The sequence below is a fragment of the Hemiscyllium ocellatum genome, chromosome 1 (assembly GCF_020745735.1).
Source record: "Hemiscyllium ocellatum isolate sHemOce1 chromosome 1, sHemOce1.pat.X.cur, whole genome shotgun sequence".
Classification (NCBI taxonomy): domain Eukaryota; kingdom Metazoa; phylum Chordata; class Chondrichthyes; order Orectolobiformes; family Hemiscylliidae; genus Hemiscyllium; species Hemiscyllium ocellatum.
In genome coordinates, this window is record NC_083401.1 from 61557084 (window position 1) to 61584193 (window position 27110).

At 41.3% G+C, this 27110-nt stretch overlaps 1 protein-coding gene across 1 annotated transcript in view; it reads left to right on the top strand.

Annotated features, from left to right (window-relative positions):
* Positions 1-23027, top strand: part of LOC132818630 (gamma-secretase subunit Aph-1b-like) — a 94999-nt gene extending 71972 nt beyond the window's left edge. The window contains exons 5-7 of the mRNA XM_060829643.1: positions 11279-11406; positions 15333-15456; positions 22448-23027. Of these exons, the coding sequence (XP_060685626.1) occupies positions 11279-11406; positions 15333-15456; positions 22448-22464 (269 nt within the window). The 3' untranslated portion in view covers positions 22465-23027. The remainder of the gene's footprint in view (positions 1-11278; positions 11407-15332; positions 15457-22447) is intronic.
* The last annotated feature ends 4083 nt before the right edge of the window (positions 23028-27110 follow it).

Here is a 27110-nt window from a genome sequence, read left to right on the forward strand (position 1 = left end):
CATGTGCCTTCGAATAAGATTAATCCCAAAATAATAACTTCAGGCAATGCTGCACCAGTGCTGTCTAATTTTCCTGGCATGCCTTTTTTTTGCTTCAAGACATCCTATTCTGTGATGCTTCTTATAATTGACACTTTCCAACTCCGGTAACATCTTAATGAATTCCCTCTGCACCTTTTTCCATGCAATCACGTCCTTCTGAATGTGTGCAGTTCTAGTCATCAAACTGTGTTCCATTTGCAGACTAACCAATGCTCTAAAGTTTCAACAAGACTTTCCTGCTTCTGTATTCTACACCATATCTTTCCTGTGTCTCTCCCATCACCTGATATCTGTCTGTCTCCCCTTCCCACCCCCATTCCCTAGTCTCCTCCCCTCTCCCTTCTCACATGCTCATTTCTTTCTGTCTCACCCTTGCACACCCTGGCACCACTCTCTCTTGCCCTTACACCATCTGTATCTCCCACTGCACATGCACCCACCCACTGGCACCTATTCAAAGGTGTTAACAACCTGTACCTTCCTTGATGTAAATCAATGTGGGCCTTAAAGCATAATTCACAACAGCACTCCCTGTACTGTTCCAGTTTACCCAAAATTAAATGGACTGTTCCAAAATGTTAAAATCATTTGTTATAACCCTGAAGTTTGTAATTTAAGGGGAAGAGAGATTTGTCTGCAGCATTTTGCTGTGTTCTGGGATATATTGCTTGAAAACATGGAAGCAGATAAAAAGTAAGTCTTGAAAAGGGAATTGAATATGTCTTCGGAAAAAGTCTAGGCAGAGTTATGGAGAAAGGACAGAGGAGTGGAACAAATTGAATGGCTTACAAAGACATCATGGGTTATCAGTCTTTTCCTTCTAAGATAGAAAGTTTAGTGCCTTTGAAGAATTATGATATCTAGACAAGATACAGGCAGACTTGTCCAAAACATAGTGCTTGTCATTGATCTGGCTTTCTCAAAAAGGTTGTGCATACACATCGCCTATTTCACAAACACCTCCTCTTAAATAAGTGAAATCTCTATAGTCAATGAGACTATATCTCAGTCTTGAACCTCACATAATCTTTACCAATCAACAATTTTCAAATCTAGCAAATGGAGATTGCTCATTACTTAGGTACAAGAATTTCATCTGAAATATTACAGGTCTAGATAAAACAGAATGCATCAAGAAGCATATAGACTTATGACAAATAGAATATGTAGCTATACCCATCATCAAAGTTATAGTCTTATGTTTAACTAAATTACATTCCTCTTTCGTCACAAGTTTTGACTCAAAATGATACTCAAATTTGTCAGTGATATATGATTGCTCAGCTTTTTTTGCATTGAATCTTGCACGTGACTGCATGGGAATGCTTTTCCACAGTGAAACCTGCCATAAGCTAATGATGCTGCAGCTGCCAATCACTAGTAGAAGAATTTCCTGGCCAAATCAGGAGATGCTCTGTGTCATGATCCAAACTTTCCTGCCCAGTTCTATTGCTATTAAACTAAGGCTAATTTAGAGCACAAAAGTGATATGGGTGTTTTTCAATTTAAATTGCACTGTAAATATATCACATCATATTGGTTTCACTTTATTAATGTGTGCACCATCCTTATTTATTGAGACTAGCTTAGTCAGACTGCTAAATATACTGACATGCATTGATGGTTACAGGGAAGTTGTCCTTCACTGTGGAAAAAACACTGTTGTGGGTTGGTTTCACTCTTTATTGAATGTTCTTGAATGAACACTGAGTTGTTGTGTTCATCATTCCAAGGGACATGGCTGAATGTGCTCAGCTGGCCCTCCCTTCTGTGCATTGTAAAGGACATTGTCTTTCTAAGATCATTCTTGGTGGGATAATTGAAATGCGTAGGCGAACTGTAAAACTTCTTCCAGCCAGCAACTTGAGATTGGCATGCATTTAGACAGTATTGGCATTAGACTTAAAACCCTCATTTTCTTATCTTGACCAGCTGAACTGCTGCACCACATCCAGGACCAGGGCCCTTCCCACCTCTGACCTCTGTGCCCCTGACCCATCCTCTGGCCTCCCATGAATCCCTGTTCCACTGCCTGTGCTCTCAACTGTACCATTGACTCACTGTTTTTTATCCTGAGCCTGCCCTTCTTCTTTCTTTTTGCATTGTAGAATTAAACCAGGGAAACCGCTAACCTCGGACATACCAATCAAAATCAACTGGTGCCGTACTCCTTGTACAGATGTGATCTGAGTGGAATTTTTGTGCCCATTTGAAGTTAGGACTTTATTAACGACAATGTCTATGTTAGTGAGTAATCATAACATGCAAATGCTTTGAATACAAATCTGCTGCAGGCCAGCATGAGGCTCAATGTGCCATAGATTGTCTGCTGACTTTACCTCTGCATCTCAACCTGCTGTCAGCAAACCAACATTCTGTATCCCACTTAATCCCATCACCCTGCACACCATGTTTCCCACTCTGGCTGGCATCATAACATCTGCCTCAGCAATTTGTGTTCTCATTTTTTTTTCAGTCAGTGCCACCATGCAGCAGTCTCTCCAACCTAGAGGAGTTTTCAGGCCCACCATGATGCATTTTAATGTGTGCTGTTTCGGAATCTCAATGGCTACAGCACAGAAGGAAGTCATTTGGCCTATCATGTTTGTGCTGGAAATTTACCCATTTGCCTTTTTCCCCATAGCCCTACCTACTTCTCAAATTCACGATAATCCAGTTCCTTTTTGAAAGCCTCATTTGACACTAGATTTCCATTTATGATAAAGTCTAACATACTATTAGCCGTCCTCATAGCTTGCTGCAAGTGTATGTTAGCCTTTAGAGATGACTCAAAGGACACCCATGACCCTTTGGACATTTCCAACCTCACAATTTAAGAAACATTTTGCACCTACCATGGTGCATAGCCTCATGTTTTTACACGAACGATGCTGCATGCTTTACTAACCGCTTTCTCAACCTGTCCTACCATCTTCATTGATTTCTGCATATACGTTCCAGGTCCGTTTGCTCCTGTAGCCACTTTAGAATTGACCCCTTTATACTGCCTTTCCACATTCTTCCTACCAACGTGAATTATTTCATACTTCTCCATATAAAATTTCATATGCCACTTGTCCTCCCATTCCACTTCTGTACTTATCTTCCATGTGGTACATAATACCTGGAAGGATCAGATCATCTGATCTGATTAGATGTTGAAATTGTGCCAGTGCACCAAGGTCTAGGTAATTAACTTTTACCAGAATAACAGTACAAGTGATGTAGGCACATCCATGGGAGCAATTGCAGGATCTTGGCCCTGCAAAATGGTGCTCGTTTCCATATCAAGATGGTTTGTAATTTAGAAAATAATTTGCAGGCAATGAGTTTGCCATGGGTCTGCTGCCTTTAGCCTTCCAATTGTTACAGATTTGTAGATTTGGCTGGTGCCCTCGAAGATGGGAAGGGAGTAGTTCTTAAGGATGGGAGAAATCCTTAATTCCTTAATTCCTATTCAAATTTGCTTAAATAAAATTCTGAAAATTCATTTATATGAAACCCTTTATTCTTACTGTAATTTTTAATTTCCTAATTGTGGGCGGCACGGTGGCACAGTGGTTAGCACTGCTGCCTCACAACGCCTGTAGACCCGGGTTCAATTCCCGACTCAGGCGACTGACTGTGTGGAGTTTGCACGTTCTCCCCGTGTCTGCGTGGGTTTCCTCCGGGTGCTCCGGTTTCCTCCCACAGTCCAAAGATGTGCGGGTCAGGTGAATTGGCCAAGCTAAATTGCCCGTAGTGTTAGGTAAGGGGTAAATGTAGGGGTATGGGTGGGTTGCGCTTCGGCGGGTCGGTGTGGACTTGTTGGGCCGAAGGGCCTGTTTCCACACTGTAAGTCTAATCTAATCTAAAATCACTTTAGCGATCAGATTTATCTTTCGTCTCTAAAGGATCTTTCTCTTTTTGATAGCGATGTGTTGCAAATTGTGACAATCTAAGTTGAAGCCTCGTAGAACAGTCCATCTTCCAAAGCTCCACCAGCACCATTCCCCACCTTTTCCTCCACTACGTCGATGACTCTTCCAGCGCCACTTTGTGCTTCCACAAGGAGACTGAACAGTTCATCAACTTCACGAACACATTCCACTCAATCTTAAGTTCACCTGCACCATCTCGGACACCTCCCTCCCCTTCCTGGAGCTCTCCATCTTCGTCAAGGGTGACCGACTCAACATGGACATCTACTACACACCAACTGACTCCTCCAGCTACCTGGACTACATCTCCTCCCACCCTGCCTCCTCTAAAAATGCTATCCCTATTCCCAATACCTTGGCGCCTCTCGCATCTGCTCCCAGAGGGACTAATTACACCAGAAGGCCTCCTTCGCAATTTCCCCTCCCATGTAGTTGATGATGCCCTCCAGCATATCTCATTCTCTTCCCGCACCTCCGCTCTCTAACCCCACGCCTCTAACCGCAACAAGGAGGACCCCCCTTGTATAGCGTTGAGGACCTTGTGGCAATGCCGTTGGATGTTAAATGATCTCACATAGGTGGACAAGTCAGTGGATACATCTTCAAGTGCTCTATTTTTAACAACTGTACCATTAACCTCAGCTACTGTTTAATTTACCATGCCCCCAATTGTTCACCTGCCTACAGTCAGGAGGAGATATGGTGCAGACATAATGTAATCAGTAATCCAAAGGTCCAGGATAATTTTTGAGGGATGCAAGTTCAAGTCCAATAATTGTCAGGTACTGGAATTTAAATTCAGTTAATAATTTGAGAATATAAAGCTGCTTTCACTTGAGATGCCCATGAAATTTTACTTAATTGTTGTCAAATCTCATTTGGTTTATTACTATCCTGAGGGAAGAAAATCTGTCATCCTTACCTGGTCTAGCCTATATGTGACTGCAGACGTACAGCAATGTGGTTGACTCTTAACTGTGCCAAACCACACAGTTTAGAGTAAATGGGGATGCGCAACAATAGCAGACCAGGCCGGTGATCCCATTCGAAAATAAAGAAACTCATGCCAAATGTTTTTAATCTTTATGTCATCTTCTTGCATTTCTGTGTGTGTCACGCCCACATCTGTCAGCTTCCACCTACTGTCAGCTGTCCCACCATGGCAAGCATTTGGCAGCCACAAGCAAGTTTCAGAATATCACCAACACATTCCCCTCTCTCTCGCAGGAAAAGTTGGCATTCAGTCAGTGCCAACAGGAACAAACTGGAGGTGCAAGGGTGAGACTGGAGATTAGAATTCTCTATGGAAAAGAGGCTATTGGCCATTAACAGGGCCCTTGCTGATGCTGTGACTTCTAGTGGAGAGCTGTAGATACTGAGGATGATATTCTCTTGCCTAATCAGTTCTCCCTCATCCCTAACTGTTTTGACTTACAAGCTGCAGATGATGTAAGCATATACCACTTACTGTCTCTGCTTTCCTAACTACATGGAACTGTTGTTCCCTCGAATTTATAGTGACTGTGTGTGACCTATTTGTTGTCCTGCATAGTGCATTTAAATTTGTTGGATGAGTATAGACCTCACAAGGAGCATTTGGTCGTGTTGTCTATTTATAGCACCATAGGATACAGGCCATTTGACCCATCATGTTTCCACTGGTATTCAAAACACTAATGTGATTCTCAACCCCAAATTCCTACATTCTCTCTGTAACTCTTGATCCTGTTACTAATCAAGAACTAATCACTGTCCTAAAGACACTTGGTGACTTGGTCTCCATAGCCTTCTGCCATACATGCTATATTCTAATTTACTGGGCACAAGCAGCTCAGATGAAGTATTGAATCTAATCATTCATTTCTTTTTTTTCCTTTTCAAATATGATGGGCTGTGACTTGTCCAGGCCGATCAGAATGCAAAAGGCAAAGGCACATGAATTCACTCTTGTATCTATCAGTTTGTTTCCACTGCCCTTAATTTAGAAGAGAGCACTGTGAAGGGCTCTGCGCATCTTGCAACACTGGGCACAAGTGTGAAGTTACCAGCGAGGGGAAAAAAGGGAGAGCAACATTTGCCAATGGGCTAGGCGTTTGCATTAGTTCTGCTGCAAAGGACTCAGATGGAAAATTCAGAGGAGTCAGTCACTCGGTTGACTGGGGTGCACATACCAAAATACTCAGTGCTATAAGGCATACTAGAGATTGAAACCCATCCATTCCACTGTGGTAGTGTGGTCAACTCCGTGTGCATACTGTGGAACAACTGTGATGCAGTGTCTAATGGCTGATGGTCTTCACTTCCATTGTGCGGCATAACCTGAATGATGATGGGGAAAAAGATATGTAGAGCTGTTTAGATAACAAATACAGCAGCTGCAAAAAAATGTTGCTTTTTGAAAAACTGAAGGTATGTGATGTGACTCCGCTGAAAGGAAGCTCAGGCTTTTACCGTCATTAAACCTCTGTGTTCAAAGGGGATTTCAGAGTGCCATATCAGTCTAGTAACCCATCCTCCAGCAAAGGAGTACCTAGGAGCTGCACTGGAAGAGTGGGCAGTGCTCTGTGGAAACCAAAGTTTTGCCATCTTTCAGATGTTGGCAGTCACGCTAAGGTCCCTACCCACCTGGTTAATGCCCCTGACCGGCCAGCCCAAATTGCTGCTGATTTGTTACAGTCTGAAATTCAACTCCTTTGGCCCAGAGGTACTTGATGTTGCCCTTCAAAATCATCTACCATCTCCCTGTTACGAAAGACAGTAACTTCCCACCAGCCGTACTGCTGCCTCTGGAGTAGCACTGTGTAACAGCAGGCACGTGGAAGGAAGACGTTTGGGAATGCGTAATGGTGATTTGTTTAATTTTATATATGAGGTGGCGTGATTTTGTTTTTAAATTGAAATATATATTTTATGGTAGTTTGAAATCTTTACATGTTGGGAAAGAAAATAATGTATTAGTCGGTGCCTGAGCTAACATATGGGCATAGGATGGTTGACGCATGAGAAATTGTGATTGAGGTTTTTGAATTCATTATTGGGCGAGGAATGTTGCTGACTGGTCAGCATTTATTGCCTTCACTGATTACTGGTACAGTGGCGCCTTGACTTACAAACTTCATCCGTTCCGGGACCCGGTTCGCGAACCGAAAAGTTCATGAACTGAATCAATTTTTCCCATTGTTCGGATAGCGTAAGAATGCTTGGAAGTAGCAATGAATGCTGTTCACAGCTCACGCGCCAAAGACAAACTGAATGAGATCACGCGGGGCCTGAGAGCTTTTGCGTTCAACAAGCACATAGCAAAGCAGAACAATGAAACCACGTGGTCGCGCACGGGCTTTTTGCGATCGTACCTTCTTCGTACCTTGAATTTCGTACGTACGTTGAAGCAAAATTTTACGTACAATCCTGTTCGTAAACCGATTTGTTTGTGAATGGGGTTGTTTGTATGTCAAGGTGCTACTGTATTTCATTTGAATTGGTTGTCTACAGAAAGCCTCATGCCGGACTGGATTTGCCCAGATTGCAGGATGCCTTCCCTATACAAGTTTTCTGCCTCTTGTCTGCCACCGCTACCTCCTTATTCCCCTGCTCCTCAGCTTCTTGTTTGACAGCTAATGGCGGAAGCAGTTCTGTCAGGATGTCAAGGTTGTGCAGCCCATGGCATGTCACCGTGACTCTTGTGACCTGCTCAGCACATGCTCACAGATTAGTTCAGGCAGAACAATCGTTACTCCATGCCAACGGGCTACTGTGTTGGTGTTCAGCTGAAAGCACTGCTCATGATGTCTACTGAGCTACGTAACCAATAGTGACGGAGTTTTTTAAATTAAATTCACTCATGGGATGAGTGTGTGCTGACTGGGCCAGAACTTACTGCCCGTCTACATATGGCCTTGCAAAGTGGTGAGCTGAATTCTTGAACTGCTGCAGTCTGTGCACTGTAGGTAGGCCAACAATGCCATGAGGGAGAGAGTTTCAGGAATTTGACCCAGTGATGCTGATGGAATGGCAATATACTTCCAAATCAAGATGGTGAGTGGCTTGGAGAGGAATTTGCTGCCCTGGTTCTTTTAGATGGTAATAATTGTGGATTTAGAAGGACTTGTGTGAATTTCTGCATTGCTGGTAGATAATGCTCAGTGCTGCTATTGTGTGTCAGGGGTGGAGGGACTTAATGTTTGTGGATGTGGTACCAATCAAGCAGGCTGCTTTGTTCTGGATGGTATCATAATGCTTAATTTACCGGTTAGCAATTACGGAGCAAGTGAGGACTGCAGATGCTGGAGATCGAAGTCAAAAAGTGTAGTGCTGGAAAAGCACAGCCGGTCAGGCAGCATCAGAGGAGCAGGAGAGTCGAAGTTTAGGGTATAAGCCCTAAATTCCTGATGAAGGGTCTATGCAGGAAAAGTCAATTCTCCTGCTCCTCGCATGCTGCCTGACCAACTGTGCTTTTCCAGCACTGCACTTTTCAACTCTGGTTAGCAAGCAAGAGATGTAGATTAATAGTGCAGTGTCATAAATTCATCTTTCACCACAATAGTTGAGGATTTTAAATCTGGGACAAAAAGTTATAAGTAATGGTAATCACGAAGCCACTAGATTATTCTAAAAACCAAACTAGTTCACTAATATCCTTTGGTGTAAAAAACATTCCATACCCCTCCTGTGTTTCTTGTGTATCTCCAGATCCATAGTGTGGTTGGCATCATATTTTTGGCAGATGTTGAGTATTCATGATCTTACACTAATATGACATTCAGCCAGATTCATGCCTGAAGTGAAGGGTGCACTGTGGGGAAACATTTCAGAACATTAAGAGACAACGTGACACCCAAACAACAGGTGCTGTTGTCATATCTCACTGGAGTAGCATGCTGGAAATCTAACTATTCGTAGTATCTAAAAGATTTTATAAAAGTACACCAAATTCCTCAATTTAGACTTGGGTGCACAGCACAAAGTGTGTATAACAAGAATTAAGCAGTTATGAAATGTTGACTCCCCCCACCCCTTGACACACCTGTAGATAGACACACAGTTGGTACTATGACTGGAAGGAAAATCTTGGAACGCAGTTCAATAACCCCAGTTTCACAGTGTTCACTGAGATAATCCTCTTGCAAGTCAGGACTTGCTGTTCATTGATTCTCCTCTTCTGCAAATGTATTCCATTTCCTTGCAGGAGGTTCAAAGCAACTGGTTCACAAATTATAAAACCACTCACTGATTCATTGGCTAAAAACAACAGCTTATAGCAATTGGTAGGGGGATACTAAGTTGGCTTTCTAAGGTATTTAATACAGCACCTTCCTTTCCAGAGGTCTGAAGGCTTCAGCTATCCCATTCACACTCTCAGGCTGTTTAGTCACCTGGGAGCTAATCATATAGTCATTGACAGGCCTTTGACATTGATGTTTGGAGTGATCAATTGTCAATCAGCTACTTGTTGGTCGAATGGGGCAGCACGCTGGCTCAGTAGTTAGCACTGCTGCCTCACAGCGCCAGTAACCCGGGTTCGATTCCAGCCACAAGAGACTGTGCAAACTTCACACGGACAGTCTCCCTGTATCTGCGTGGGTTTCCTCCGGGTGCTCCGGTTTCCTCCTCCAGTCCAAAAATGTGCAGGTTAGGTGAATTGGTCATGTTAATTTGTTCATAGAGTTAGGTGCATTAGTCAGGGGTAGATATGGGGAATGGGTCTGGTGGGTTACTCTTCGGAGGGTCGGTGTGGACTAGTTGGGCCAAAGGGCCTGTTTCCACACTTTAGGGAATCTAATCTAATCTAATCGAATGCCATTTGTACATAGTCGCCAACGCCAGTTTTTCTGCAATTAAACTTCTCCCTCTGGCTGAACAAACAACAATGTAAGCAAAACTTAGTGACTGTTGGTAACTTGCTTTTTAAAAGTGCATCAATCCCTTCCACGATCCTTGTTTTGTTTAAAACTGCCCTTGCCTATTTCAGTCAAAAATACAGGAATATAAAATTATATGATCTTTACATTATCAAACCCAATTTCACCTTGTCTGCAAGCATCCGGTGAAGATGGTGGCAGAGTAGGATGCTCTAACTGGAGATCCTTTTCTTTTTTTCTGTCTTTTCTTCCCACTTTGGTCTCTGGGTAGCTCTCTGCCTCGTCTCCCTGCGAGTCCCAGCCTGGTCTGTCAGCAGTTCATGGTAGGTCCCAGCCTGGTGTCTTGGTGGCTCTCAGCCTGATTTCTAGGCAGTAGGTCGGCTGGTCTTTCAGCAGCTCATGGTGTTTTGGCTCAGTGTGCAAGTGGATTCTGGCTTGGGTATGTTCCCGAGGCACTGGGGGAGATTGGAGAGGTGACTGTTGCTGCAGCAGTGATGGTATCTGCAGCTACAACATCGAGAACAGACAGCAGAGTGAGACAGGTGGAGGACTCAAAGATGTTCAATTTATTTCTTAATTTTCCTAGTTTAAACTACAAAAGACTTAATGTTATTTATTATCTATTTCTTTATTTTTCTGCTATTCTATGAAGTAATGCTTAACTTTTTAACTCTCGTTTCTCTTACTGCTTTGTACCAAGCTTTTTGTAGGTACCTTGGTACCTAAGATGGCGCCATTTGTGGCAACAATTTACACTTCTCACTGTACTCCTGCACTTATGTACTTGAGTACATGACGATAAAATCTAAAATCTAATTGTAGCAATGCTACCACTAGGTGGAGCGCTACATGTACATGTGCAAGATCACAGCAGCCTTCCTTAGAGGCTGCAACAGGGTGACCATTAAAGCAACTTAAAATGTGATCCTGCCAGAAAGTGGAAGCAGTCAACCCATATCTATTCCCCATTCTTCAGTTTAAAATGGCGTAAGAGAATCATCAGAGGCAAACAGTGCCATAGAGGTAAATATCTATGACAGTTGCATTTTAATTGGAATGGGGCATTGGTCATGGCGAAACATCGCAAATGCAAGTCTGAGCACCCATAAACCAACATCAAACCAAGCCACACCAGTTTGTCTTAGAAGCAATTTGAACAGCAGTCAGATTGAGGCATACACTGTGTCAGGGAAGTTGGTTGTGCATGAGCAAATGGTTTAGATGCCATCTTTAATGTATTGGGAACAGATATTCCATTTTGCCTCTTCTCCACCTTCTGTTTTATGACTGAATTTATCCTAATAGATTGTCTTATTACTGTAAAATGTGCAAATTCTTCCTCGCATTATTCACTGCCAGAAAAGTGTTAACAGGATACATGTTTATACACTTGAGATGCTCTCTTGCAATATGTTCTTCTGCAGTTCACTGTTTCAGTTTACTTTCTTTTTATTGCAGCTTTTATGACCATGGCCATCATCTTGCTGCATACTTTCTGGAGTGTGATATTCTTTGATGGATTTGAGAAGAGACGATGGTTCGCTGTGGTATCAGTTATTGGAACACACTTGCTAGTATCAGGACTGGTGAGATGTCTACTCTTAAATATATTTTAATTTAATGTGCACACTCTCTGAAACATATATATTTGTGCCAGAGCTGTTTCTGTATGATTTGTCATTTGGTGGTTTCTGTGCTGAGTATTCATTATCACATGATCTCAGAATTGTTTTGTGATAATGGAAAAGTGTGAACGATCTTAATGTTAAATATTTTATTTGATATTATTTTTAGTTATGAGCATTACTGACCAGGCTAGCATTTATTGCTCTCATGAAGGTTGTGATGAGCTGTCTGCTTATTTGCTGCAGTTCTTTTGGTAATGATTTGGATGCGAGCATAAGAGGTACAGTTAGTAAGTTTGCAGATGACACCAAAATTGGAGGTGTAGTGGACAGCGAAGAGGGTTACCTCAGATTACAACAGTATCTTGACCAGATGGGCCAGTGGGCTGAGAAGTGGCAGATGGAGTTTAATTCAGGTAAATGCAAGGTGCTGCATTTTGGGAAAGCAAATCTTAGCAGGACTTATACACTTAACGGTAAGGTCCTAGGGAGTGTTGCTGAACAAAGAGATCTTGGAGTGCAGGTTCATAGCTCCTTGAAAGTGGAGTCACAGGTAGATAGGATAGTGAAGAAGGCGTTTGGTATGCTTTCCTTTATTGGTCAGAGTATTGAGTACAGGAGTTGGGAGGTCATGTTGCAGCTGTACAGGACATTGTTTAGGCCACTGTTGGAATATTGCGTGCAATTCTGGTCTCCTTCCTATCAGAAAGATGTTGTGAAACTTGAAAGGGTTCAGAAAAGATTTACAAAGATTTTGCTAGGGTTGGAGGATTTGAGCTATAGAGCTGAACAGGCTGGGGCTGTTTTCCCTGGAGGGTCGGAGGCTAAGGGGTGCTCTTATAGAGGTTTACAAAATTACGAGGGGCATGGATAGGATAAATAGACAAAATCTTTTCCCTGGGATTGGGGAGTCCAGAACTAGAGGGCATAGGTTTAGGGTGAGAGGGGAAAGATATAAGAGAGACCTAAGGGCAACTTTTTGACGCAGAGGGTGTACGTATATGGAATGAGCTGCCAGAGGATGTGGTGGAGGCTGGTACAATTGCAATATTTAAGAGGCATTTGGATGGGTAAATGAATAGAAAGGGTTTGGAGGGATATGGGCTGGGTGCTGGCAGGTGGGACTAGATTGGGTTGGGATATCTGGTCAGCATGGACAAGTAGGACCAAAGGATCTGTTTCCATGCTGTACATCTCTATGACTCTAAGTACATCCACAATGCTACAGGGAAGGTCTGCCTGCAGAAAGAATAGACTACAGCACAATTAGTGTCCGTGAAATTGCAGGGGAATTTTCACTGGGTGTTTGGGAGGGGAGGAGAGAAGAGATTGTTGCATCCGCATAGGCCCATAGTCCGACTAGAGTTTTCAAAAGGTCACTTGAAAATTGAGTGGGAACTCTAGCAGAATTCTTCCTTTATCACATGGGGATAGTGAGGTCTTTAACATTATTTCTTTGCCACTCTTTGTTATTAGTGAACTCGATTAAAATCAAGGATTAAATTCCTATCATTTAAATGACATTATATTTTGAATAGCTAGTACTGAAGTACCATTATAAATTGAGAATTTCCATAGGAATATAGAAACAGGAATAGGTAATTTGGCTGCTCAAACCGCTCTTTCATTGATTGAGATTACGGCTGATCTGTGATATCTTTATATTTCTTAACACCTTTAATATTTACCATGACAGACTTTTGTTAGGAAAAATTAAGTTTGTCTGTCTTAAATTCATGTTTTCAGAAGCATCATATTTCTAAACTACTTCCATATGTGTAGGAATTATTTCCAAATTTCATTGCTGCAAGATTTAATTCTAATTTTTAGACTAAGCCCCTTGTCCCAGGGATATTTTTGGTGTCACCGTCGTCCACAAATGGAATTGTACCAGCCATATAAGCACAGTGACTACAAGAGCAATTCAGAGGTTGGAAATTCTGAAGCAAGTAATTTGCTTCCTGTCTCCTCAAAATCTCCCACCATCTACCACCCACAAGAATTGAGTTGAATAGATGAAGTGGTGCCCAGAGAGAGAGGAAAAAGAAGAGGCAGATAAAAGGATTGCAGATGATAAGCCAGGAAAATGAGAAATGCTGGATGGCTGCTAATAGGGACTGGGAATAGTTGAGAATAGATTGGGAGCGACTCATACAGAACAGCCACTGGGAGAGTGGGGTAACGAACATGGAAGAAAGTGTTCATGCTCTGAAATTGTTAAACTCCATATTGAGTCCCGAGGGCTGTAAGGCACCTAGGTGGAAAGTGAGGTGTTCCTCCAGCTGGTGCTGAGCTTTGCTGGAGCACTGCCACAGGCCTAAGACAGCAATGCTGGCCAGGGCATGCAGTGGTGTGTTGAAGTTACAGGCTGTTGAAAGTTTGGAATTATTTTTATGTACTAAGCAGTCTGAGTTTCATCTTCCCAATCTAGAGGAAAACACATTGTGATCAGCAGATATGGTCGAATAATTTAAATGAAGTGCAGGTAAATCATTGATTTACCCAGAAGTCTGAAACTTTGGGTAGTGAGGAGGTCGTAGGTAGACAGGCAAATTCTGGACCTTTTGTGATTGAATGGGAAGGTGCAGCAGGAGTGTGAGGAGGTAGGATGGGTGGCGGAACAAATAGTGTTGAAGAAGTGGGGAGACTTCAGAAAGACTAGGAGAATGGGCAAACAATGGGCAGATGGAATACAATGTGAGTTTATGCACTTTGGTGAGAAGATAGAGGCATTGATTATTTTCTAAATGAGGAAAAGCTTTGGGAATCTGAAACTTAAAGGGACTTAGGATAACCCTAAACTAGGGCTCCTAAGGTTAACATGCAGGTTTGGTTGGCAATTAGGAAGGTAAATACAACATTAGCATTCTTTTTAAGAGGGCTAGAAACAGGTGCAGGGATATACTACTGAAGCTGTATAAGGCTCTGGTCAGACTGCGTTTGAAATATTGTGAGCTGTTTTGGCCCCGTAAGAAAGGAAGAGCATCCTGGCCTTAAGGGATTCGGAGGAGATCCACGATACTGATCCTGGGAAGGAAAGGCTTGGCTATTGACAAATGGTTGAGGACACTGGGTATGTACTCAATAGAGTTTAGAGGAATTAAGGGGATCTAATCGAAACTTAAGAGGCCTAGATAAAGTGGATGTAGAGAAGATGTTTCTACTAGTAGGAGAGAGTAGAAGCCAAGCGAAGGGCCAACCTTTCAGCTCTGAGATAAGGAAGAATTTCTTGTGCCAGAGGATGGTGAATCTGGAAATCATTGTTGCAGAGGGCCGTGGAGGCTAAGTCATTGAGTGTATTTAAGGCATAGATAAATAGGTTCTAATTAGTAAGGGGATTAAAGGTTATAGGGAAAAGGCAGGAGAATGGGGGTTGAGAAACATATCAGACTGATTGAATGGCAGAGCAGACTTGATGGGTTGAATGGCCTCGTTCTGCTTCTAGATCTTATGGTCTAGGGATTGGGAGTGGAGGAGGAGCGGACTAGAGTGTCATGGAGGGAATGTCCCAGTTGGTATGAATTATTTTACTGGAATGTTCCTTGCAAGCATTGTTGCATGTAAAAAATTGTTGTGGTCATGCAAACCTAAATTTTAGTAAAATAATTTAAATATAAACTGAATTTAAAATTACCATGCTCTCAAATTTTATAGCTTGCATCTACACCCTATGCTGTTTTAGAAAATGTGTCCTTGAGATTCTCTTTAAAAAATTACATTTTGTTCAAGATCTGTTTGTCCACGTATTCATATAATTTTAAAACCAAACATGCCGTTTGCTGTTCAGCAACATAATTGTTATTTTATACTACAATTTCAGCCTAACCAGTAGAAATAACTGTACAAGGCATATCAGACTACAGTGTTTGTTCTTTGCAATTCTACAGACGTTTCTAAATCCAATCTATGAAGGCAGCCTTATTCCAGCATACATGATTATGGCTCTTATGGCAACTTGGGCTTACTTTACAGCAGGTGGATCATTGCAAAATCTTCAACACTTCTTCATGTGTAAGTCCATCTTATTTAAATTTTGTATTAACGATTATCATCCTATCAGAAATACCCATGTTAGTTTTAATAAAGGTCTTCATTTTTATATAACAGCAACCATTTAGAAGCATTTTACAGAAAAATGTTTCAACTTTTGCACGGGAAACTAAAGTAGGGAGCAAAGGAGATGTAAAAAGTTTTAGGTCAGTTATACATTTAAACAAAGTTTTGGAAAAATATATTTATTGTTGACAAGTAAAAATGTGTACGTTAAGTGCTTGTAAAATAGAAAGCAATACAGAATTAACTTGGAAACCAAGTGGTTTTATCACTTTTTGTCAAAACAAGTTTAAAAAGCACTGCAGGGTGAATATTGATCGACATTACCAAAATAGTGGAACCTGATTTTCTAAATGTTACATGGATTCCATTATAATTCAATAGTAAGACCACACTTGGATGCAATATTGGTTACTAAGCTTTATTTGAGAAGATGCTTCCAAAGAAAGATGAATGAGCTCTCACTTTGTGTGCAATTTGCTATCCATCACTGTACGTCATCTAGGCGTATGGAATATCTTTAAATAAATAATGCTGGGCGTAATGATAAATACATTTCTCGAATGACCAAGGTCAAAGTGGATAAACATGTGCCTAAACAAGACAAAGATGAAATAAAGAGGAAGTCTAGTGTATACAAATTCTGAGGAAGAGGAAGAATAAGTTCACTGTTGATAATAAATACAAAGACTTTCCAAAGGAATGAACAGAGAGATAAAGAGATATCTAGGAATAGTGCAGCTGCTGCAGTTATTTGCAAGGATGAAAGTGTAGACATGTGTAAAAGTAAAAGCATGGTAATTAGAGAAGAAGTGAAAATAAATGACAGATGTGTTTGAAAATGAAGACAAACCCAAAAGTCAATATTCTGAATGATTGCTTCTATCAGATGTTCACAACATCCCATCCCTAAATAGACGTAAGCTAAGCAAAGTCAGTCATTACCTAGCACTAGGAGTAGGCCATTCAGCCCATTGAATCTGCTCCATGATTTAATGCAATCATGGCTGATCAAACAGTTCATTGCCTTTTATTTACACTATCCCCATTGCCCTTTACTCCATTGGTAATCAAATACTTATTAAATTTCATTTTAAATATACTCAAAAACTAAGCTATTTCCACCCTCTGGGATAGAAAATTCCAAAGATTATCACTTTCTGTGTGGGAAAAAAAAAATTCTCATCTGGGGCATAAATGCATTCCCCTTACTTTTACGTTTTGGCCCCTGATTATAGGCTCTCCAACTTGGGGAAACACCTTACCTGCATCTACCCTGTGTATTCCTAGTTTCCATTGAGGCCACCTCTCATTTTTCAAAATTCCAGAGAATACAGGCTCTGTTTGACCAGTTATGTAAATGAGATTGAAATCTTAGATTAAATCTAAGCCTTTAAACCCTGACTGTAAGAATATAATACTCTTATCTTGAAATGTTGAAGTGCTTTGGAGGAGACTTAGGTATTGGTACATTGATACCATTCTGAAACTGTCACTGGATACGAGAAAGCTATTGGTTGAGTGGAAGTTCAAAAAATGGAGGAAGACAACCACAAAACAACTAAAGACCCATTAGAAATGATCTTGCAAACTAATATAAGCAGTAGTCATCATGGCTTCAGAAAAGGAAGATTTTACCTGAGCATACTTCCTTGACTTCTTTGAGGTAAAGCAAAACCAGTTGCACGCAGCAGATTGCAAACCTGGTGTACCTCCATTTCCAAAAGGCATTGGATGAAATTCCATGCCAAAGCCTATTGGTAAAGCCCTTAACTATAAGGATTCTTGGTCAACCCTAGAAATAACTAAGAAATGGACTGAAGGGTGCAAAACATGAATTTGCATTTGTGCAGTGCCTTTAGCAGAATAGATTGTAGCAGCACTATGGGAAAAAAAAATTAACACCAATGTATGTAAGGAAATATTGGGATAGATGACCAAAGACTTTGATAGAGGTAGATTTTAAGGATCGTTTTGAAGGAAGAGTAAGAAGTAGAAAAGGAGGATCGTTTAGAGGCAACTCCAGAGTTTGGTGCCTTAGCAGCTGTACCCAATGGAGAACGTATATAGGCAGGGGATTAGGATTAAGTAATGTCTTGATTCTTGGTGTTGGTACCTCTTCACTTTTTTCTTTTATGTAAATAGTCTACATTCAAAGGATTCAGTGATCAGAGGTTTCACTGCAAGTTATCTAAATTAGATATGTCAGATAAAAATGTAATTAGGCAGAAAAATGGAAGATTTATTTAGCATTAATGGATGCAAGTAAAAGTAAAGTGAAATAGTAAGTACAAAGAAAATTGCCGCACAGGAATAGGCCTCTAAGCCTGCACCGATCCAGATCCTCTCCCTAAACCTCTCGCCTATTTTCTAAGGATCTATATTCCTCTGCTCCCTGCCCATTCATGTATCTGTCTAGATTAATCTTAAATGATGCTATCGTGCCTGCCTCTACCACCTCTGCTGGCAACACATTCCAGGCTTCCTCCACTCTCTGCCTAAAGAACTTTCCATGCATATTTCCCTTAAAACTTTCCCCTCTCACCTTGAACTTGTGACCCCCTAGTAATTGAGTCCCTCTTTCTGGGGGGAAAAAAGCTTCTTGCTAACCACCCTGTTTATACCGGTCATGAATTTGTAGACCTCCAATCATCTCTCCCCTCAACCTCCGTCTTTCTAATGAAAATAATCCTAATCAACTCAACTTCTCTTTAGAGCTGAGACCCTCTATGCAAGACAACATCCTGGTGAACCTCCTGTGTGCCCTTTCCAAAGCATTCACATCCTTTGGTAAGGTGGCAACCAGAACTGTACCAAATGTGGCCAAACCAAAGTCCTATACAACTGTAACATGACGTGTCAACTCTGTTAGTCAGTACCCTGTCCGATGAAAGAAAGCATGCCATATGCCGCCTTGACCAGTCTATCGACCTGCATTGTCACTTTCAGGATACAGTGGACCTGAACACCCAGACCTCTCTATACATCAGCTTTCCCCAGGGCCCTTCCATTTACTGTATAGTTCGCTCTTGAATTGGATCTTACAAAATTCATCATCTCGAAATTGCATCTGTCATTTCTCATCCCAACTCTCCAATCTATCTATATTCTGCTGCATTGTCTGTCAGTCCCCTTTACTATCTGCTACTCCACTAATTGTAATGTCATCTGCAAACTTGCTAATCAGACCACCTATGCCTTCCTCCAGCTTATTTATGTATATCAGAAACAACAGTGATCCTAACACTGATCCCTGTGGAACACCACTGGTCACAGTTCTCCTTTTTGAAAAACTCCCTTCCACTTCTGCTCTGTGTCTTGTTGCCCAGCCAGTTCTCTATCCATCTAGCTAGTACACCCTGGACCCCATGCGACTTTAATTTCTCCATAAGCCTACTATGGGCAACCTTAACAAATGCCTTACTGAAGTCCATGTATATGACATCTACAGCACTTCCTTACTCAATCAATTTTGTCACTTCATCAAAGAATTCTATGAAGATGGTAAGACAAAACCATGTTGTCTATTACTGATGAACCCATTTTCTTTCAAAAATAAATAGATCTTATCCCTCAGTATCTTCTCCAGTAGCTTCCCTACCATTGGCGTCAGGCTCACCAGTCTATAATAACCTGAATTATTCCTGCTATACTCCTTAAACAAGGGGACAACATTGCAATCCTCAAGTCCTCTGCAACCTCACCCTTGTTCACTGATGTTGAAAAGATATCTGTTAAGGCATAAGCTATTTCCTCTCTTGCTTCCCTCAGTAACCTAGGATAGATCCCATCCGGACCTGGGGACTTGTCCACCTGAATGCCTTTTAGAAGACCAAACACTTTCTCCCTCCTTATGCCAACTTGATCTAGAATAATCAAACATCTATCCCTAGCCTCAGCATCCGTCATGTCCCTCTCCTTGATGAATATCGAGGCAGAGTACTCTTTAAAAATTTCACCCATTTTATCTGACTCCACACATAACTTTCCTCCTTTGTCCTTGAGTGGGCCAACCTTTCTCTTGTTACCCTCTTGCTCCTTATATGAATAAAAGGCTTTGTGATTTTCCTTAACCCTGTTTGCTAAAGAAATTCATGACCCTGTTCCGCTCTCTTCATTCCTCGTTTCAGATTGGTCCTATTTTCCAGTGGTCTTCCAAAGCTTCGTCTGTTTTCAGTCACTTAGACCTTATGTATGCTTCCTTTCAGCTAGTCTCTCAATTTCACCTGTCATTCCCTAATCTTGCCATTTCTATCCCTCATTTTCACAGGGACATGTCTGTCCTGCACTCTGATCAACCTCTCTTTAAAAGCCTCCCACATATCAAATGTAGATTTACCTTCAAACAGCTGCTCCCAATTCACATTCCCCAGCTCCTGCTGAATTTTGCTATAGTTGGCCTTACCCCAATTTAGCAGTCTTCCTTTAGGACCACTCTCATCTTTGTCTATGAGTATTCTAAAACTTACGGAATTGTGATCACTATTCCCAAAGTAATCCCCAACTGAAATGTCACCCACATGGCCGGGCTAGTTCCCCAACACCAGGATGGCCCCTTCCGGAGTTGGACTATTTACATACTGCTCTAGAAAACCCTCCTGGATGTTCCTTACAAATTCGGCTCCATCTAGATCTCTAACACTAAATGAATCCCAGTCAATGTTGGGAAAATTAAAATCTCTGATCACCACCATCCTGTTGTTCCTACATCTTTCCATAATCTGTTTACATATTTGCACCTCTATCTCATGCTCGCTGTTGGGAGGCCTGCAGTACAGACCCAACATTATTACCCTACCCTTCCTATTTCTGAGCTCTGCCCATATTGCCTCACTGCTCAAGGACTTCACAGTTGGGTGTGGAATTGTGGATTGTTTACAGCATAGATGGTGGCCATTTGACCCATTGTGTTCATACCCCCTCTGTAAGGATAACACTAAGTCCCAATCCCTATCCACTGATTCTTATCCTTTATGTCAAAAGGCACTGTTTCTCACTGTTTATTCAAAATATTTTGTGATTTTTAGTGTTTCTTTCAAATCTCCCTTCAATCTCCTCCAAGGAAAACAATCACCGTTCCCTCAATCTATCCCCATAGCTGAAGTCCCCTATATTTAATAACTTTACTGTCTTGCATGTTTTTTCAAAATGAAAATATCTCCAATAGCTTGTTAGGTCAATATATGTTATTGAATCAGTTCTGAACTTGTTAAAGGTTTTAATCTTAAACTAATATCAATTGGTACATTGCAATGGTCTTCAGGGAAAAGACAAATAAAGGAATTCAATTTTAGTGTGAACATTCAAAGGAAAAGTGACATTGTATACAGACAGAATAGGCAGAGAACCTTTTATCTTGGTGGTCAGAATGTGAGAAATCAACAGACACATCGAACTAGACCCTACATACCGACCACTGCAGTGGACAGCAACTGACAACCGGAAGTGGCAGATTCAAACCAGTATAAATGCCGGAGGAATCAGCACAGAAGCACTTCACAGGAGGCTCCCAAGCACTGAAGATGTCACCTAGAAAGGGGACGAAACGTTTGCAACAAAAACTCCCAGCTCGGCGAACAGAACCACAACAACGAGCACCCGAGCTACAAATCTTCTCACAAACTTTGAATTTGCAGTTTCCTGCTCGCCATTAATGATGATAGCTTTTTAAATTATTCCAGATTTATTTAACAATCTGGTTTTAAATTTCCCAATTTGATTTGAACTTGCATCTCCAGATATTTAGTCTAGACATCTAGATTACTAGTCCAATAACACAACTACTATGCTACTGTATTCATTGTGGTGTATGTTACATGGGCACTGGTGTTCTACTCACTGTTTCTGGAACTTCTTTTATTCATTGTGTACATCTGTGATTTGGATATAGAACTGGTTTAGATGGTAGGCAATATTACAATAGGAGGCATAGTGGATTATTATGTGGCTGGAAAGCAAGTTGTAAGGAGAGCGATGAGATGGGTGGATAAAATTCAGCACCAATAAATGTGATGGGGAAACCTGGCTAATATGGAAGAACAGTGTTGTTCCCCCCCATCTCTGATCCATCCAAATGAAAATGATAATTGAAGTTTATGAAGAAATCAACCAACAGAATCTTAACATTACAGTAACAATTAAATACATTATATCACAATAGGCTGTGCTTAAACAGAACTGATCCATTTATTGTATGGAGTCTTTCTGCATTATGGTTAGTTTTTCTGAGGGTCCCATTTTCACCAGACCCTCTTGACTCTTATGATACCCTGTCCTTGGATGGTACGGTATGTTGTTGATCGACAATGTTTTGTTAATGTAGTTTGCTCCAGCTGACTAGCTTGATTGCTCATGCCTGAGCAGAAAGTGAGAAAGGACTGTTTTTCACGTTTGAATGTGAAGGTTTGAATGGAAGCCAATGAAGAGTTTAGATGAAAATCCAGAAGCTATCCTCTCAGTATCAAAGAAAAGGGAGATAGTTTAAAATCTTTTTATAACACCTTACAAGTTCTAAGGGCACGGCAAATTATGTGGTCAGTACATTACATTTGAAAGGTGGCCACTTTGGTTTGTAGGCAGAAACTGTTACAAGTTTTCAGATATCAAGATATGCAATAAAATCTACTGATTTAAATGATCTGGTGATATATCTTAGTGATGTCGACTAAGGACACAGGAAAACAACACCTGTTCTCCAAATACTTTCATCTCATTTACATCCACCTACAAACAGGCACTTGATTTTTACAAAATAAAATTGCATCTGAAAAATGACACTTTGAAGAATGTAGCCATCCTTTTGTATAATGATATTCAATGAAGTACACTATGTTCACATGGAGGTAGAGCCAACAACTTTCTAACTCTGAAGGTGATGCTGCCGCTGAAGTGAGCTGACATTTTTGTTGCTAGGAATATGATAACGTTCTTTTTCTCTCCTTTGCTTCAGGTAAGGAAAACAAATAGTATTGCAACACAGGCTGGCTCCTGATAGAAACACATACCACTGTTCCAGGATGAGATCTTGCCAGAAACTGCAGAGTGCTGGAATATTAACAGCAGCCTTGAAAACAGTTGAAGCAATACCATTGCAAATTTTATTTACAGGGAACAATTCTAAACAGAAGACAGGAATCCATTGTTCTTCTATTCAACACTTGTGGGACTGCCCGTATGCTTCTGTGTGGGTAGTTGGAAGAAAACTTTTTTTACTGAACAGAAAAGTTTGCAATTACAATGCATTGCACCGTGATTGGGGATGGGAAATTTTAGGTTTTGTGGTAACTGATGGGCTTTTGCTTTTTATAAATTAGAAATGTAATTCTTATACAACCTGGAAATGGTACTCTCTGAAAATTGTTTATGCAGTGCTCAGTATCCCAGGGTAAATGTATAAGGTGTATTGTGGATCTGGAACAATTCATACACCAGGGTTTTATTACAGTTTCCTTTGAAGTCATTTATTTTGACATTATCATGAGTCATGTTTATCAATGCATTAAATAATAAAGTCTGATAATGAAATACTACTTTTGAGTGGACCTTTGCTGGATTATTATTGGTGTTCATTTGCTACCTGAAGCTGTTGGAAAGATTACAGACATCTGGCTGTGTGGGGGAAGGCAAACATCGAGCTTTGTTCTTGGCCCAATGCTCCTGGAGCCTAAGTAGATTTTGAGATTGGTCTAAATGCCAACATTATTATTAAACTTTAGATATCATGCTACCTTCCTGGGACTGGAGTTTGCTCGGCAGCATCACTGGGATTGGGTCTGTGCCCAGTAGTTGAGGATGCCACAACTGCCCTGCCATCCAGGTGAGTGGGACCTGGGTGCTCCAAGCCAGTCAGACAGGTCTCAGTGTGTTGCCAGCGTGAAGAGGCCTTTAATTTGTGACTGTGTTGGCCTGTGGATGCTGTACTTGATCTTCTCCACTGCTGATGCAGAAGTAATTGTGAGGAAATGATGCTTGCTTATCAATTCATCTTCCTCAGTACATTACAGCACCCCCCTCTCCAAACCATGTCCTAGCCCTTCCTTAAAATCCAGACCATGATGATATTTGGGTAGAAGTACCTCTGCCCATTGAAAATAGCTTGTTTAGATAAATCATATTATACAGAACCTTTTCCAGTTCCGTTATTTTATAGAGATTGTCACTGGCTTTTTCTGGCACTTTTCATTGTTCCGCTGTCTCACTTGTCATTTTTATGACCGTTATTTCACTGATGATCTTTTCATACAGCTTCTCTATTTAGCATTTGATTGACTGCTTTATCTCATCATTCAACATGATGAAGGATATGTACATAAAATAGCACTACCTGCCTTTTCCATTACGGAGGATAACTGTATATTTGCAGCTTTTGCAATTTCTTTTTCCTTTTCCTGGAAGATGATCTACAGTAATTGTCAAAATGAATGACAGAACAGTTTGTAGCAAACTTGATACAGCTCAGTATTCAGGATGATAAATACAAAATTGAATGAATCTAATTCAGGTTGGTAATGTACATGACCACAGTATCCAAAACAAGAAATAAAATCATACAGCATGGAAACAGACCCTTCAGTCCAACTTGGCAATGCTGACCAAGTTTCCCAAATTAAACTAGTCTTACCTATCTGCATTTGGCCAGTATCCCTTTAAACCTTTCTTAACCATGTAAATTTTAAATATTGTAACTACCTGCCTCTGTCACTTTCTCTGGTAGTTCATTCCACGTATGAACCATCCTCTGTATGAAAGTGTTGCCCCTTAGATCCTTTTAAATCTTTCTCCTCTCGCATTAAAAGAATGCCCCCTAATTTTGAACTCACCATCCCACCCAAGGGAAAGATCTTTGCTACTTACCTTATCTATGCCCCACAACATTTTACTAACCACAGTAAGGTCTCGCCTCAACCTTCCATGCTCCAGTGGAAAGAAATCCCAGTCTATATGGACTTCAGTAAGGCATTCAACAAGGTTCCCCATGGGAGACTGATTAGCAAGGTTAGATCTCATGGAATACAGGGAGAACTAGCCACTTGGATACAGAACTAGCTCAAAGGTAGAAGACAGGATGGTGATGGAGGGTTGTTTTTCAAACTGGAGGCCTGTGACCAGTGGAGTACCACAAGGATCGGTGCTGGGTCCTCTACTTTTTGTCATTTACATAAATGATTTGGATGTGACCATAAGAGGTACTGTTAGTATATTTGCAGATGACACCAAAATTGGAGGTGTAGTGAACAGCGAAGGTGGTTACCTCCGATTACAACAATATCTTGACCAGATGGGCCAATGGGCTGAGAAGTGGCAGGTGGAGTTTAATTCAGATAAATGTGAGGTGCTGCATTTTGGGAAAGCAAATCTTAGCAGGACTTATACACTTAATAGTAAGGTCCTAGGGAGTGTTGCTGAACAAAAAGACCTTGGAGTGCAGGTTCATAGCTCCTTGAGTCGCAGGTAGATAGGATAGTGAAGAAGGCATTTGGTATACTTACCTTTATTGGTCAGAGTATTGAGTACAGGAGTTGGGAGGTCATGTTGTGGCTGTACGGGACATTGGTTAGGCCACTATTGGAATATTGCGTGCAAATCTGGCCTTCCTATCGGAAGGACGTTGTGAAACTTGAAAGGGTTCAGAAAAGATTTACAAGGATGTTGTCAGGGTTGGAGGATTTGAGCTATGGGGAGAGGCTGAACAGGCTGGGGCTGTTTTCTCTGGAGCTTCGGAGGCTGAGGGGTGACCTTATAGAGGTTTACAAAATTATGAGGGGCATGGATAGGGTAAATAGGCAAAGTCTTTTTCCTGGGGTTAGGGAGTCCAGAACTAGAGGGCATAGGTTTAGGGTGAGAGGGGAAAGATATAAAAGAGACCTAAGGGGCAACTTTTTCACAAAGAGGGTGGTACGTGTATGGAATGAGCTGCCAGAGGATGTGGTGGGGGCTGATACAATTGCGACATTTAAGAGGCATTTGGATGGGTATATGAATAGGAAGGGTTTGGAGGGATATGGGCCGGGTGCTGGCAGGTGGGACTAGATTGGATTGGGATATCTGGTCGGTATGGAAGGGTTGGACCGAAGGGTCTGCTTCCATGCTGTACATCTCTATGACTGTATCCAGTCTCTGTTTATAACTCAAACTCTCCAGTCCTGGCAACATCCTGGTATATCTTTTCTGAACCCTGTCCAATTTAGTAATATCTTTCCTATAGCAGGGCGATCAGAACTTTACACAGTATTCCAATGTGGCCTCCCTAACGTTCTGCAAAAGCTCAACATTCAAGCTCCATACTCAGTGTGGTCTGAACAATGGAGGCAAGCATGCTAAATGCACTATTAACCATCCTGTCTACCTGTGACACAACATTAAAAAACTATGTACCTGAACCTTTAGGTGCCTATGTTCTACAACACTACCCAGGGTCCTGCCATTAACCTTATATGTCCTGCCCTGGTTTGTTTTACCAAAATGAATTAAGTTGCATTTATCCAAATTAAACTCCATTGGCCACTCCTCAGCCCATTGGCCCAATTGATTAAGATCTTTTTGTAATCTGAGATAATCTTCCTCACTATCGACTATTCCACAAATTTTGGTGTCATCCACAAACTTATTCACCATGCCTTCTAAACCCTCATCCAACATAAATGGCAAACAACAGGGTCCCCAGCACTGATCTCTGTGGAACACCACTGGTCACAGGCCTTCAGTCTGGAAAACAACCTTCAGTAGTTATGTCTTCAAAATCTCAGTCAAGTTGGCGAGACATGATTTCTCACATTCACAGCCGTTTTGACTATACCTAGTCAGTCCATGCCTCTCCAAATGCCTGTTAAACCTATCTGTCTGAATCTGTCCCAATAACGTATCCATCACTGATGTGAGTGTTGTCAGTCTATAGTTCCCAGGCTTCTCTTAACAGCCTGTATAAAATTATCCGAGATCTGCAATTCCAAATTTCAGAATAGTGAATACAGCTGGATCTTTGACTTGAGCATGTTATTAGGTAAAACTGATCAAAAAATAATCAAATCATTCACATGGAAAGAGATGTATCATGGTGTATTTGAAGCCCTAATATATAATAGCAGGGAAACACAACTTGTTTCAACAGCGATCAATTAGGAAGAGCTGCTTGATATGGCTTAGAACTCTACTGAATAGGAACAGGCCCTTCAGCCCACACCAAACCTCCAAAGAATATCCCATCCAGACCCATTCCCCCCTGACTCAGGCACCTAACCTACACATTGCTGAACACTCTGGGCAGTTTAAGCACAGCCAATTTACCTAACCTGCACATCTTTGGATTGTGGGAGGAAGCTCACGTAGACATGGGGAGAATGCCACACAGACAGTCACCCAAGGCTGGAATTGAACCTGGGTCCCTAGTGCTGCAAGGTAGCAGTGCTAACCACTGAGCCACCATGCCACCCCAGTTCTGGTCTAATGTAGAATGTTAGAGAACTGCACTAATCAACAGTAATCAATTCAGACAGTGAACTAGCTAACAACGTGCCTCAACTTTAAACCAAATGCCATAGAAATTTTCAAATACACAAATTGGCAAGTTGTGATTACTGAGGAGAGCAATAGCGTAACGACTTATCAAAATTCTG